This window comes from Silene latifolia, chromosome 8 (assembly GCF_048544455.1).
Source record: "Silene latifolia isolate original U9 population chromosome 8, ASM4854445v1, whole genome shotgun sequence".
In the NCBI taxonomy this organism is placed as follows: domain Eukaryota; kingdom Viridiplantae; phylum Streptophyta; class Magnoliopsida; order Caryophyllales; family Caryophyllaceae; genus Silene; species Silene latifolia.
Window position 1 is genome coordinate 105085953 of NC_133533.1, and position 15851 is coordinate 105101803.

Sequence of the window (15851 nt, forward strand, 5' to 3'; positions counted from 1 at the left end):
GTGAATCATAAATTGTCGACAAATAAAAAGCTATATCGAGCATAAATTACTACGGAGTATTATTGTACCAAAGTTAAGATAACCATATACAAGGTCATTTAATTGGGCGACAAAACAATACATTTCAAGTTCATGAAAATGAAAATTATAATTTTGTACGGCATACTCTGCATATATAATAAGTTATAAAATGTACTATATTTTCGAAGTGATTTCAACATAGTACAACATTTAAAAAGTACATTCTCCGAATTATTAAATGAAAATCAAACGGTGCCTTGATCGCTTTGATGTTGCCAAATCAATTATTATTAACCACAAACACAAAAAGGACAAAGTAGCCGAAAAAAAAGAAGACAACACGGTCTCTACAACTAATATGCCTGCAATACTTAGTCTCGTATTATTACGTCCGTCCCAATTATTTGTTTATCTTTAATTAAAATACCACTCACAAAAAAATAAAAAAGGTAAATAAATAATCGGGACAAAGACCGTATTAATTAAGCTAGCCGAAGAAATTGCAAACATTAGAGCCTTTATATTTTAAGTTTTTATGTGGCCTTTTTTGTGGCTTCATTTTCAGATGATTGAAGAAGACATGTCCACCGTACCATTTTGACCATAACGTGCCTAAACTTGCAACTACATTGCTTCCCTCATTAGTGTATTAGTTAAAAAGGATTTTGTTAAATCAATTGTATTAATGTGGAAAAAGTGAGATGATCATGACAAAATTGTCCATATATAGTTGTTGTCTAGTTTAATTTGCACATGAAATTAGTGTAATATATACGTCTACATTCCTTCTTATTAGGCTAATAATAGAGTAGGATTTTGTAGAAACAATGAGTAAGACTATACCTACTCATTTGAATTGTTAATGGATACCGAGTATGTTTTTTTTTTTCCGGATACTTTTAGTTTGACAGTGTGTTTTTAAGCCTTATTTTTTTTCGATTGAATGAAGTTGAACTGAATTGAATTTAGCTGAGGTGAGCTTAACTTAACTGAAGTGAGTTAAACTGAATTAAAATTTCCTGAGATAAATTGAGCTTGAGATAAATAGAGTTGAACTGAAGCGAGCTGAATTAAAAACCCGAAATTAGGCCGATTAAAAAACCGCCTGCATTTTCTAGCTAATAATGAACTTAAGAAATACTCACATAATTTGTTGCACATACTACCAATGAAATAGTCATTTTCCAAGCAACTTTTAAGAGAATCACAAATTTCATCATATTCAAAGAAAATTGAATCCAATTGATATGGACTTACATCAATGTTTTGCAACATTTTACATTAGCATTATAAAAGTTATAATAAGAAATTGTACTCCTATGAATCATAAAGCAAGACTCCAAATCACAAGGACAAAAGAGAAACACCAAAATGTCAAATTAGGCATATCCATCTTTAATTAATTTCCCATATAGTTGGGAATCACCTCATTTTGCTTACCTAATACTTGGGAAACGTAGGACCCAAACATCATAGTATTATTATTTCACCATCTTCTCAAAAATATATATACTTGAAACTTGACTACCCCAAACAAATCAAAATATCCTATATATTCATCATCTTTCTTCCTACGTCATCTAACAATTCTACAAAAAAATATTTGCACATAATTATATATAATTATTATGGCAAAAGCTTCACATAAGAGGAAGAATGTCGATTACCAAAATAAAGTTGAAATCGTTAGAAATAGTAATAGTAATAGTAATAACAATGACGATTGTGTCAAAGTTTCTACTAGTAAAGGTAAGCGAACAAGACGCAGTTTGCCTAGAGACTCCCCTTCTCAACGTAGCTCCATATTCCGCGGCGTCACAAGGTAGTCGTAATCTTTACTCGGATTGATTATGTTTCGCGATATAATTTTATTATGGCACGACTACATGGTGAAAATTTAAAGCTTTTTTGGTTTTTTGAACTGAAGATTTTACCATTCTAATAGTATTATTAAAGCTTGAATTAGGTGAACTTTTTATTTCCGGTCCCTAAAATTTTTAATGTGATTTATTTGGTTTTCTCAATTTGATTAAGCATGTAATTAATTGATCAAGTATATGATATGGTAGTGGACCAAGAAAAAGGGATAAATAAAAGTTTTTTTTTTTGTTAAACTTTTGAAATTATTAAGTTTTTTTTAATCCATTTTAAATTTTTCGCGATAAGCTATTCACTACATCTTGATCATTTGTTTATATTTGATTAAAATATCCAAAAAAAAAAGTGTGTATAATTTTGTATACGACCTCGTTAATTTGTTTACATTTGTTTATGGTTGTCATGCATAGACATAGGTGGACTGGAAGATTTGAAGCACATTTATGGGACAAAGATTGCTGGACTGATGCACAAAAGAAAAAAGGACGACAAGGTTTTTTCCTTTACTCTTCCAAATTAATTTCCTAATTAATTTGTGTTTATAATTTTGTATACATTTTATTGAAAATTCTTAGACTTTTATTATACACTATTATTTTTTTAAAGCTGGCCATAGACTTACCTCAGTTGCGCATTGAGCATAAAAAATTGCTCTGTAAGCCACAGAGTTACCTCTGTTGCGCACTGAGCATAAAAAAAACCGCTCTGTAATATTTTATTATATGACCGTTTTACAAAAAAATTGTTCGGGTAGACCGTAAATACTTTTATAGGTAGACTATATTTTGTTGGGTAGTTGAGTTTACTAATTTTGCATGTCCTTTTCATTTCTCATGGCATTGTGCTTCAAATTGGGGATGGAAATTCCTACAATGCAGTGTATCTTGGTATGTTCCCTAACTTCATGCTGGCTGGCAAAATTAAATTCAAGTAGTAAATGAATTGTTTATTTGACATGAATGCTGCTAAATCTAGCAAGAAACTCTAAACTACATTTTCCGTCCCTTTAATGTTACATGTGGACCGACCTTTTACTAATCAATAGTCATGACTCATGAACATGGTCCCTTCCCGTGTGATTGCTCCCTACGTACTTCCCTATCATACTTAGATTAGTGGCATGTCACACAATATTAAATAACAATAATCGTGAAAAAAAAATGATACTTATTTCATTATTTGAAAGACAATTGCTCATTAAAGGTATTTTTAAAACAGAAATATAAATAATCGACGAGACATCCTAAAATAAAATAAGTAAACAAATGACCGAGAGTAAAGCTATACGACCTTCTACGAGAGAATTTATATGTGTAATACGGAGCAGTGTTTTGAAAATATGAATTTTGTTCAATTTGATTATTTGTAAACTAAAAATGAATCAAAATGGGATATGAAAAGCCATAAAAGTGTTAGTCTTTCACATTTTTTTTATAAAAAAAAGAGATTGTTTCGTTAATAAAGTCAACCTTACAAATATACTGACAATTACAATCAGCATAGCTTAGCATTTGACGTGTCTGCATTTTGTTCGTCAATATCTTAGAACGTGTTGAAGCCATAGAGCTAGTCTCCTGTACAACGGTTTTACAATATCATATTGTAAAACCATATAATGAAAAATCTGATGTAAAACGGTTTTATATGAAAAGTGGTGATTGGTGGAAGATATCGTAGTAGGGTTTTTAAGTAAATAATCACTTGATTTTGCAATAATATTTTTGTAAAACGATTTTATATATAAATAAGCTTATAAACCTAACTAAAAAGAGCAATATTAATATGAGAATTTATGATGGCAATTGTGTTAGGTGCTTATAATGATGAAGCAACAGCGGCGCGGGCATACGACTTGGCAGCATTGAAGTATTGGGGCAAGGAAACCATTCTCAATTTTCCCGTCAGTTTTATGCTTCAACTACGTACTTTGCATTTTCAATTTTTTTATTATTTTTAGTATATTACTCCGTATTATTATACTTGGTGATTGATTAATGGTAGTTTCATTTTTGTTCATATGATAATTATTAATTAACCACCTAGTTTTTTGTGTGTATTGTGAATTTAGCCATCAAATTATGAAAAAGATTTGGAAGAAATGGAGACACTCTCAAGGGAAGAATATATTGGATCCCTAAGAAGGTGCGACATCATTTGAAATATTTCATGTATATCTACATAAGAGATCTCATTTTTATGTCTTATTTCGTGTCTCACTATCTTTTTATTTGACACATAAATATTACTGTAATAATTAAAAATAAATGATAAAATGACATAAGAGATAATGTGTCAGAACATAAAAATAGTAAAACACAAGATAAAATTCGAAAATAAAACCGGGATCCTAATTTTATCACTACCCCATGCTTTCATGTCATTCCTTCTCTCTTTTATCTATCATGTTACATTTAGCTACATTCTTCTTTTTTTTTTTTTTTTTTTTTTTTTCTTTTGCAGAAAAAGCAGTGGATTTTCAAGAGGCGTTTCTAAATATAGAGGAGTCGCTAGGTACTACAAGTATAAACACAACTAATTTTATGTACTTCACTCTTACAAAAACTATATCAAAACCTAATCGTATAACATATGGCGATTATCATTATAAACAACTAGTGGGTATTGTTTTCGTTTCAGACATCATCATAACGGAAGATGGGAAGCTAGAATTGGTAGAGTACTTGGCAACAAATATATGTACCTTGGGACTTACGGTACCTCCTTGATTTCCTGATATGTATATTATAATACGAGCTAATTTGGCTCTTAATATTTCCATATCCGGTTTCATTTGAATTCTCATTTAATCTCCTATGTCATTTTTGCAGCTACACAAGAAGAAGCCGCAACTGCCTATGATATGGCTGCAATTGAGTATAGAGGGCTCAATGCCGTGACCAACTTTGACCTTAGCCGCTACATTGACTTGGTCAAACCAATTGATAACTCATGCGATGACCAACCTAGTCCTACTCCAACTAAGTCAACTGATGAAATTAGTGCTTCTAGTAGTACTACTTGTGGTAGCACTATTACATTAAGTGAGCATACTTTCGAGCAAATTTATGATCAAATTGAAGAGGATGATATTAACATTGATGTAGATATGTTATTGGGTGAGCCATCTTCGGTCGATTGTTCATCGACTTTGCTAGGGTTCGATGAATGTGACTTGTTGCAATTTGATCCAATCGACCGTGATTTGTGTTGGTATGTGGAAGGTCAAGCTTCCTCGACTAGTAATGAGACGGGAATCGATGAAGATTTGCTCTTTAGTGATCTTGGTTCATTTTTATGTGATTTTGATGAATTAGAAGACCATTTTGGAGAGCATAAAAAGTGATTGATTTCATGATAATTATACATACATACACATTATGCAATATAATATAATTAGTCATATGCTACTATTGTTGGAGAATATCCTTTACTATTTATTTATAGGAACAATAATTTTTTTCACAACATAGGCTACTTCATACTCCATGTATTAGTGCGGAGAACATCGTTAATTATTAGCTGAAAATAGGGATGTAAATGCCTTGTTGAGTTTGCATTTTAATAAATGCGAGTTGTGGGGATGATCTTTTCCATTTTGTATTTGGATTTAAGCTCGATTGATGTAAATACGGTTGTGAAATAACTTCGATGAAAAGAAAAAAAAACAATGAATGTTTTAGTTAATACTTTGTATACAAACTCAACTCATATTACATATTTGGCCAATTTTTAGGAGTACTTTTGTACTGAATAAGCACATATCATGCCAAACAATATTATTTAAAAATGTCAAAACTATTTATTTTAAACCAAAAAGTCAAATTTAAGAGCTACAAATTTATTTTTAACTATTTATTCTAACTTTAACTTTAACTCTAACTTTATTTTTAACTTTTGAGATTTTGAATACATAAATGATCAATTTTGTACTCCCTTCATATGGAAGATGTTAGAGTTACACCGGGTGTATGAGAGCCTCATACACCCCAATTAAAATGCGTCACTTGTCAAACTTGCAAAATTTTATTTTAGTCATTAATTCTCAAGATTCATTCATTAATTGCCACTTAATCAATGTTTTCGGTATTGACAACCTACCTTATTAATTAATATTACTTTTCAACTAATTTTTATTTAACTCTAATTAATTAATTAATAATACATTTATTATTTTCAGTATTTAAGCATTATTGTGTGTATTTAAATTTCAGCGTATACATTTCGTATATCGTATATTTGTACTTTGCTTATACGATATTAATTACCTCTTATCCATATTTTTCTTTGTACTTTTTTTTTTAAGATTACAGTAGTTTTGTTAATTTGCGGTTATTTTGTAATTAAATTTATTTTATCTTAAATTTTGTAGTTTATTCTTATGTTGTGTTATGATTAATTTTTGTTTGTAATTTTTTTTGCGACATCAATTTTTTTAAAAAAAAAATTCTGTTTTTTTTACACATTGATTAAAATTTTTAATTTAATTTATTTTTCGTTAAGTATATTATGATTAATATTTTACATATTCAGTTATATTTTTCACTTATAAAATCCTACTTATTATTCGACAATATTTTTTTGGTCATTTATATTTGGTAATATAAATGGCAGGGTCCATAGTGAAAATGGGCAATACACTTTTTTGAATGGAATTATAAAAGTATAAGATTTTGGTGTAGTGGTGCGTTTGTTACTCGCTTTATTAGCGGCCCGTGTTCGAATCCTGTGCTGGAGTTTTTTGGGTTAAATTTAGTTATCCCACATCGCAAATTATGATTCATTTTTTAATGAAGAACGCTATTGAAGGAAGTTTGGAAAGGTTTTAAAGATTTAGGTTTTGGAGAAATTAAAAGATAAATGAGATAATCAGTTGGTTGAGAAATGTGGTTAGCATTTACTGTATATGTAGTATTTAAATGAAATATGTGTCGTTTAATATGCCAAGAGTTTTTTTAGTTAATAAAATTAAATTAATATATTTTTGTTTAGGAAGTTGTATTTTAATTAATATGTTTAGGAAATGACAATGTGTCCTTTAATCTTCCAATACAATGAGTTGTATTTTAATAAATATTAATTAATATAATATGGGGTATATTTTTGTTTAGGAAGTATTTTTTAATTATTGTATTTCAGCAATTAATTCGAACTAAAAGTAAAGGGAGTAGTAGAGAAAACCACTACAATGTTACTTAAATAAAATAATATTAAGATAAACTTAAAAACCAAAAGTGTACCTGCATTTTGGATGAGCAATGGTGGCAAGACCCAATTTAGAAACCATTTCCTCCGAGGCCACATTAGTACAACTCCCACCGTCTATAATTACGCTACACCATTTGTTATTGACTTGGCATTTGGTGTGGAATAATTGTTCCCGCTGATCCGAATAAAAAGACTCGGCTTGAACTTGCAATGAACGGAGAACCAACAGTGTATCATACACAGGGAGCCTCATAACCCACTTCTTCCTCCTCTTTCTCACTCTCATCAAAATTAAACACATCTCCCATTTGCTCCTCTTCCTCGACCAACTCATCTCGAAATTCCCTAGCCTCCCTCAAAGTCACTACCCTCTTATTAGGACACGAACTTTGAAAATGTCCGAAACCCTGGCACTTGAAACACCGAACCTTCGATAAACTGGTCTCCTTCCCTGACTCCGAGGTTTTTGGTGTATTTTTGGTCGAATTGGTAAAGTTTGGGGTCGACACAGTTTTAGGGGAGAAAACGGGTTTGGGGTTAACATTAGGGCTACTGTATTCTCCTCGATCCCCCCGACTTATACTTTCCTTGGGCCTCAGCTTTAATACATAAATTACACAATGTATCAAAATCCGCATAAGGGTACATTTCTACGGCACTAGAAATATTAAAATTCAATCCCCGCAAAAACCTAGCCATTTTTTGCTCTTCTATCTCTTCTAATTCCCCCATCAAAGCTAAACTTTCAAATTCATCGATATACTCCCCAACGCTCAATTTCCCTTGTCTAAACTCGGCAATTTTTCGATAGGTAGACATTTTGTGAGTCGTAGGTACATACCGTTTACGAAGCTTGCGCTTAAGGGACTCCCAGGAAGCAATTTTGTCTTTGACGACCCGTGCTCGTTTGGCCTTCAAACCCTCATACCAAAGCGATGCACCCTTGCTCAATCTCAAAATAGCATATTTGCACCTCTTTTCATCACTGAGATCTTTAAAATCGAACAAGCGATCGATTTTCCTTTCCCACTCAAATAATCCTCCGGGTTGGTACCACCAACGAATTCGGGCAGTTCCGACACCTTGAACTCGTCCTGTTTCGCCTTTCCACCGGTTCGACTCCCGGTAGGTCTATTACGCAACAAGTCTTGAAGCTTGTCATAAAACTCGTCGTCAAATTGTTCACCAGCCATTTTTTTTTAAAAGTTTTTTTTTCCCGAATGAACAGTACCCGTGAACAGTACTTTTTTTTTTTTTTTTGTTGTTGTGACGGAATAAGATTTCGACGAGCCCAAATGCCTAGGATCGTCTTGATAAATGGAAATCAAGAGCCGAAGCTCTGATACCACTAATGATACAAATTTTACTCGAGAGAATAAAACTTGTGTGAGTGCAGCGGAAACAAAGAAAGAACAAACAAGATCCGAACGTACTAGGTACGACCCGATCTGATTTGTAAGGATATTTGACAAATTAAACCTATAATTTGTCAATGATGTACGAACTCAAGACCTATTGAGTATGAACAAAGTTAATATTCAAAACGCAATCGAATATAAACTGAAATTGTGCTTAGCAAGCAATAGTTTTGTGAAATCTATAAATATTATTAAAAGGGTAAACTAAACCCTCAATTAAATGCCACCTAGGCATGCCTAAATGCCACATAGGCACACTAAATGCCACATTGGTTAAAAAAAAAAATCCAACTCACCAACTTCACACGTTATCACCATTATCATTATATGCTACCACAACCAAAACAAACCATCTCTCGCCTACATTAATTAAAGTCTCCATCTTAGCTTTTTAATTATGCTGTGCGAAAATCCCATTCAACAACTTGACACACCGTCACTTCGTTCATCATCTGCTATGGACAATCTGTTATCGGCTTCACACGACTGCCGAAGATGGAATGGTCAATCTGGAGAGCCCCACCGACGCCCTTGGTTTTGGATTATATTCACCCCGATCGGTAGGTTGGACGGCAAGCTGCTATCCTTGTGCGCAGATTGTGGCAGTTCTCGATAATCAAAGGTCCGTTTCTGCCCTTTAATTTATTGCGCTTAGTCAGTTTTACCGTCTGAAATTTATTGCAACTTTTGAACATCCCCTTCTCAGGGTTACTAGCTCCTACATTGATGACACTTAATTGTCGTCCCTCTGCCTACCAAACTGATTTCTACACACAATTTGATTTAATTTAGGCATTACATTAGGTGAATTTGGATGTAAATTGGGTCTACATATTGGAGTAATTGTCGTCCCTTTGCCTACCCAAATTGATTTGTACACACAATTGTAGTATTAAATTGGGGTCTTATATTTGTTGGATTTGCTTGTAATTTGGGTCTACCTATTGGCGTGAATTATGCCCCATTCATTTTGTCCGTGTTAGCGAAATCTGGAATTCTTCTTCACCTTCAACTGCAAATCTATTCACTGTAGTTTGTTAGTTTCATTTCTCTTGGTTTAATTACAAGTTTGTTATTCTAGAAGTGTGTTCGTATCGCGATATGAAGATCAGTAAAATGTGGCGAGGCTTTAAGACCGGTTAACTAATAATGCCCAAACTATGTGTCAACAAAATATCTGAGACCAACACTTGGACGCACCCTTGGCGGATACTAATAACTGAGTCTAAGTAACATGGTGTTACTAATGGTTTATTCCTTATTTGTTTTATATTTTAATAGAATGTGTTTGTTTGTTGCAGTTGTGCTTGTGATTCACTCGCAACAAGAATTGGCAGACTTACATTCATCTTAGCAAGTTCTCCTGAGGTGGGTTGTTTGTTTTTTCAAATTTTGCCAGCACTTTTGCTATTCATCAACACATTTATATTTAGGGAATGAGGAGAACCTATATAGAAAAATGCTTCTCTGATATGGAACGAGTAATGGAAAAAAATGTATCACAAAAGTTGTCATTAGTGATAAGTTGATAACTGATAAGTACATCCTGTTGCCATTCTCTTTCTACCCCCACCCCAATAGAAAGCGTAGTTTAGCATAAATGAAGCATCCTTAAGTTGAGTTCTGCGAGTTCTCACCGTCCGATACGCAAGCGCAACTTCCTGCATCGTAAAAGAATTCGGCCACTTTTGATTGAGCTCATATTTAAGCGTATCAGGGTTTGCACTCTTAATATCATATAATTTACAGATTGTTACCCACCCATTTGAACACGCCTTATTTTTGTGCTCTAAATGTTAATATGATCATTTCAGGTTACTAAGCATAGAAAGTGATTAATCATTTTTGGACAGATTAAAATAGAACCCGATCAACTTACTATGAATAGAGAATATTTAGTAATTCCAGCAACAGTTATGTCAGGAAGGCACTATTTGTTTCTTAGTTGGGAATGTGACACCTTGGTCATACATTTGTATACTGAAGTTTCCTTCCAGTGGTACACCATAGATTATGCTGAAATCAGGAATTGCCCGATCTTTGTTACAACTTTCAATCATTTTAGGATACTAAGCATAGAAAGTGATTAATCGTTTTTTTGACTAATTAAGATAGAAGTCGATCAACTTATTTTGAATAGAGAGTATTTAGTAATTCCAACAACAGTTATGTGCGGAAGGCACTATTTGTTTATTGGCTGGGAATGTGTCACCTTGGTCGTACATTTCTCTACTGAAGTTTCCTTCCAGTAGTACACCACAGATCATGCCGAAATCAGGAATTGCACGCTATTTGTTCCATCTTCCAACGTCTAATTTTAGACATATTTACCATTATTTGTTTAATTCCAGCCTATTTAACATGGCTACTCACAGTTTTCATATGAAGTGTGGTCGTCGCAAAAGAGGTCGTCCACGTAAGGCGACAAGTTCCAATGACTCAAATTGGATCACCCCTAACATCTCACGGCCGGCCGTGTTGCGGAGTGTAGACAACAATGTTGTCCTCTTCTGCCCTTTATTATATTTGTTGCTGAATATTGTAATTAAAAATATATTGTTCTTACTTACCATATTCCGAGTCGCAGTTCCAATGTTTGACGGCATGGACATTGAACCAACTAATTTTCCGACCACGGCCCAACCAGCTGGTACCTCTAACATCTCAACATCCATGGAAACTGCGGGCGGAAATTACCCGATCAGTTCGGTTCATCCAGCCACCAACGGACGTAAGAGAAACACAGGCATCAGTGACCTGGCTTATAGTCCCCGTAGGCGAGGACGTCCACGCAGGTCAACAAGTGCTGATAACCCTGCCTCAACCGCTCGCGCCCTCCAAGTGGTCTTCAGATCCAAAAACAGTATATTATCCCACTTTATTTATGTTTTGCTCTTTCTGAATTACACAAAAATGTTTCATAAGTATTGCCTTCATTAAAAACAGGTCCAAGTCACATCTCCGAGGCCACGCGTCTACGCATGACCAATCTGTTGCCACGGCAATGACGAACCTGACTTCAAGTACGCCATCTTTATTGTTTATTAACCCTATTTTATCTCCTTCATAGTAACGACTCTAGGCAGGTACCTGCGTAATTTCAGTATTTTTGTTTATGTAACGTGACAAGCATTATTTCTGCCGGTAAAAACACGCAGGTAGGGGTGACGTGGAGATGAGCTATGGCCGAAGAGGCCGATCACGTAAGGCTACAATTCCTGGGAACTCAAACATCAACCTCATGACTCCGGACCGTACCGTGTTAAGCAGCGAAATCAACAACGGAGGTATAATTTCTGATTACGATTTTCACACATTCTTCAACCATTGAAATTTTCCAATGCCGCCTGTTATTCTACTATAAGTATACCTTCTTCTCTGCAATATTATTTTCACTAAGGAGTTTGGCTAGATGGAAAATTATTAAATAACAAAACAACTTTACCACCTACTAATTGGGTTTCTATATTCATTGAAATTTGTAGTGTTACAATGTCATCAGTTAACAGACTCTATAAAACTATTTGATTCATAAAAAACAGGTGCAACGTACACCTCCACCCCCAAATCCACACATGACCAATCTCCTGCTGCCCCGATCACGAATCCGGCTTAAAGTAGGCCATACTTTATTATTTGGTTACTCTATTTTATCCCCTTCATATTACTCATTTATGCAGGCCACTTGACTACTTTTGTTCCTTAGCTGATTTCACCTAACTTGAAATCTTATTGCGGGTCAAATGACAGGCAGCATTGACGTCAAGCTTCAAGCTGAGTTATCGTTGAAAAGGCTGACCACACAAGGCTACAAATCCTGGAAACTCAAACAACAACCTTATTATTCCTACGCCAACGGTGTTAAGATGCGAAAACAAAACACATTGTATATTTATATACAATGTACATTCCCAGAAAACTCTATTGATTAACGATAAACACATCATTGTTTTTAATTACTTGCAATTTTAGAAAAACAGTCCCTGCATCTGAAAGTACGGACAACGCCCAAACATCGAGCAACCCACCTTCAAGTACGTCTCAGTTTGTTTATCATTACATTTCACCCTTTATTCAGGCCTTCGACTTCTACATCTTACCCTATTAAAAATATAACCTCCTCCCTACTCCCTCCTCCGTGGAGTATTATATTACCCTACATTTGTTTTATTATTAGTTCAGTGCCTTTCACTGAAATTTGTATATGGTGCAACGCCATCAACTAACAAATTCTACACTTTCTAACTAATCAAATAAATTAAGCGTGCAAGTGGGTTTCTATATATATTCAGTGTAATTTGTGATAGAGCGCAATGTAACCAGCTAACATATTCCATAGTTTGTATATTAATATAGCTACCTCCACAGGGAAATATTTAAAAGGCTGGAGTTTCGGCAGCCCAACTAAGACAAAAAAGCTGCGTAGGCCAACGAACCACCAACAAAGGACGACGGTGCAAAAGCAGCGGAAAATAAAGGCCTCGGACAGCAAAACCCCAGGGAAGACAAGAGGAAGATAATAGAAGAGTAAGTAAAAACAAACCTAGCATTGCATAAAACAAAACAAACCAAAGAAAAAATAAACTAAAACAAAATTCAAACATGACACATCACAGGTACAACATACCACACACATCAGCAAAACCAAAGAAAAGCAACTGGGAGACCAACAAGCAGGCAAGAAATCAAAATGAAAACCACAATGACCCTGAGAAAGGAGAAAATAAGAGCATGCTTGGCAATAACGAAGACCCAGGCAACAACACGACAAGCAAAGCAAGTGATGGAAGCAAGGGCGAAGAATGATAGTGAAGAAACAACAAAATATATGCCACTCCATAGATAGCTACACAAAGGACAACAGCTCAAAACGTTACACTACACTCGCGATATGTAACAAATTATTACAGAAACTACAAATAAAAGTGAGCATATTAGGAACTCCATTTATTCAGTAATGCCATAAAACAACTACCGCAGAAAAACAACAACGCACAAACAAGAATGGATCGGGAATGGGAACACCCCCACCATACCCAATTCCCCATATATTGATCGACAACAAACAACAACCAAATAAGATGTACAAAAACAATGACAAACCCAATAGCCAAAACCTAAAGAACCGTAATTTTTTAAATCACACAAGATCTACCAAATACAAACTTAATCGTATCAATTAGGACAAAATACATAAACAAAACAGACAATAGAAGGCCAAAATACGCAATCAAATCGCAACAAGTTTGAATACAATATCTTCTTCTTCACCAAGATCCGAAAACGTGAGAGGCAGTGTTGATGATGAAGGTTTTCTTATCAATTCATCAGAAAAATAACCCTACATTATATACACTTCATACTCCTGAAATATCTCCCTAAACATAGCAACTAGATATCCTATACAATATTTTCTATATACTAAATATATACACCATATCATATTGTAACTATATGACGATATTTTCTGATATGGTTTCTATAAGATCAGCATCCAGGTACACATGCAATCACAACTACGCGCGCCACCGTTTGATTCGTCTCGGGTGTGCTGAACAGTGAATCGACGGGTGCAGGATTTAATGGAGAGAGAGAGAGAGAGAGAGAGAGAGAGAGAGAGAGAGAGAGAGAGAGAGAGAGAGAGAGAGAGAGAGAGAGAGAGAGAGAGGGGGAACAAGTGAACATCAGGCTTCCTTTGTAGAATATCTAAAATGGAATACGAAGAAAGAAACACGATATACAGCTCAAAGTTTTAATTAATTTTGAGGGAAAGTATAAACAATTTTGTGAAAAACCTGAAAAGAAAAACAACAAACCAAAACAAATACCCAAGTGGCCCAGCAAATTGACACCCATACCCGCCCAACATAGACGGTTTAGGGTCGAAAACAAACACGATTTCCTAAAACAAAAAAACCCGTGATTTTCACGGGTCACAAAACTAGTGAAATTTGATTACTGAATGAATGAAAATGTAAACAAGAAGGACTATAAATAGCCCCTAAGAGCATGAACAACAAAGAGTTTGTTCATCTCCCTCTTATTTTTCTCTCTCTTCTTATATTTTTTACACCTCACCTTCTCTTTCCTCCAACTTATTTTTCACTACCCTTTAAAGTTTTACTTATATTTCTTTACAATGGAGAGGTTTCCCCTTCCCTTTTGTTTGACCCCACTATATACTATCTACCATTTACTTTTACCAAATACTATTAAATAAATTATTTCTTATAAATTTATAACACAAATACTCATTTATGATGGAACAAATTGAACGATTAAGAAACAATTTTTTATGGGAAAATGTGTTATTTCCATAATGTTGATTATTGTCATCCATAATAAGAAATTATATTATTATTATTATTGTGGATATTTTTTTGTTAATTAGTGTGAAACAAAATATTATTTCATAAGATAGAGAAAATAAAAATGAAAATCAAGTATGTGAAAATAGGTTGAAATTATAATCTATTTATAGAATAGAAATTTTTTAGTTTTTCTATTAAAATATTTTTGTAAAACAATATGCACAATAGATAAATTATTTAATTCATTATTATTGTACACTTAAAAAAAGCAAATAAATATAATATCAACAAACAAAGTATGCAAAAAATGTAAAAAAAGGGTAACTAATTGGCACATGGGCCAAGGTAAACAAACCCCTTGCAGAGGGGTTACCTTATATGTAGAGGGAATGCAAAAGGTGCTCACTATGAAGAGTTCACCTTTTGAGGTGAAAAAGTGTTTAAGAGGTGTCCAAAACTTCTTCATTGTGTTTGCTCTAAAACTACCGTTTCAAGCAGTTTCCTAATGCTAGACTTAAAACTAATTAAGGCCATTACTAAGGCAAATTAAGGCCTTAAAAACAGAATTAAAACTACATATTGAATGGCAATAACTACCCACTAAATAAGGCATTTACAACCCCTTTATTGACCCAAATAAACAAATGTAACTTAAAGTCTTGGAATGATCATTTAGACGGATCCAATGCAGGTGAGTAAACTTACGAACCGCGCATTCGAACTCGACAACCAATCTGCCAACACCAGCTTATGACCCAACGAACCATTAGTAGCCACACCCGTCCCATTACTCGTATCATTTCCAAGTAACTTTTAAATGAATACAAATAGGTCTATGTCATTAATATAGGTCCACCACTGAATTACACACCCTATAAAATTATAAATAAAATATTTCTGTTACGGACTCGAAAAAGGCAAATTCTCACTACTTAAGAAAGGTATATCCGTCTTAAACTTAAAACAGGTCAAATGTGTTCGTGTGGAAGGAATAAGAAGAAAAAAAAGCAAAATTACA

The 15851-nt window shown here is 34.0% G+C and overlaps 1 protein-coding gene across 2 annotated transcripts; it reads left to right on the plus strand.

The window, feature by feature from the left end:
- The first annotated feature begins 1404 nt into the window (after positions 1-1404).
- LOC141597182 (AP2-like ethylene-responsive transcription factor At1g16060) lies at positions 1405-5539 on the plus strand. 2 transcript variants are annotated; one of them, XM_074417554.1, is made up of 8 exons: positions 1405-1843; positions 2310-2392; positions 2778-2786; positions 3711-3799; positions 3968-4041; positions 4360-4410; positions 4537-4613; positions 4728-5539. In XM_074417554.1, exons 1-8 carry the CDS (start codon positions 1650-1652, stop codon positions 5240-5242), a joined length of 1092 nt encoding a protein of 363 aa, XP_074273655.1. In that variant the 5' UTR covers positions 1405-1649; the 3' UTR covers positions 5243-5539. The 2 variants fall into 2 exon arrangements, with proteins under 2 accessions (XP_074273655.1, XP_074273656.1); XM_074417555.1 differs by lacking the exon at positions 2778-2786 and having other exon boundaries at positions 1406-1843.
- The last annotated feature ends 10312 nt before the right edge of the window (positions 5540-15851 follow it).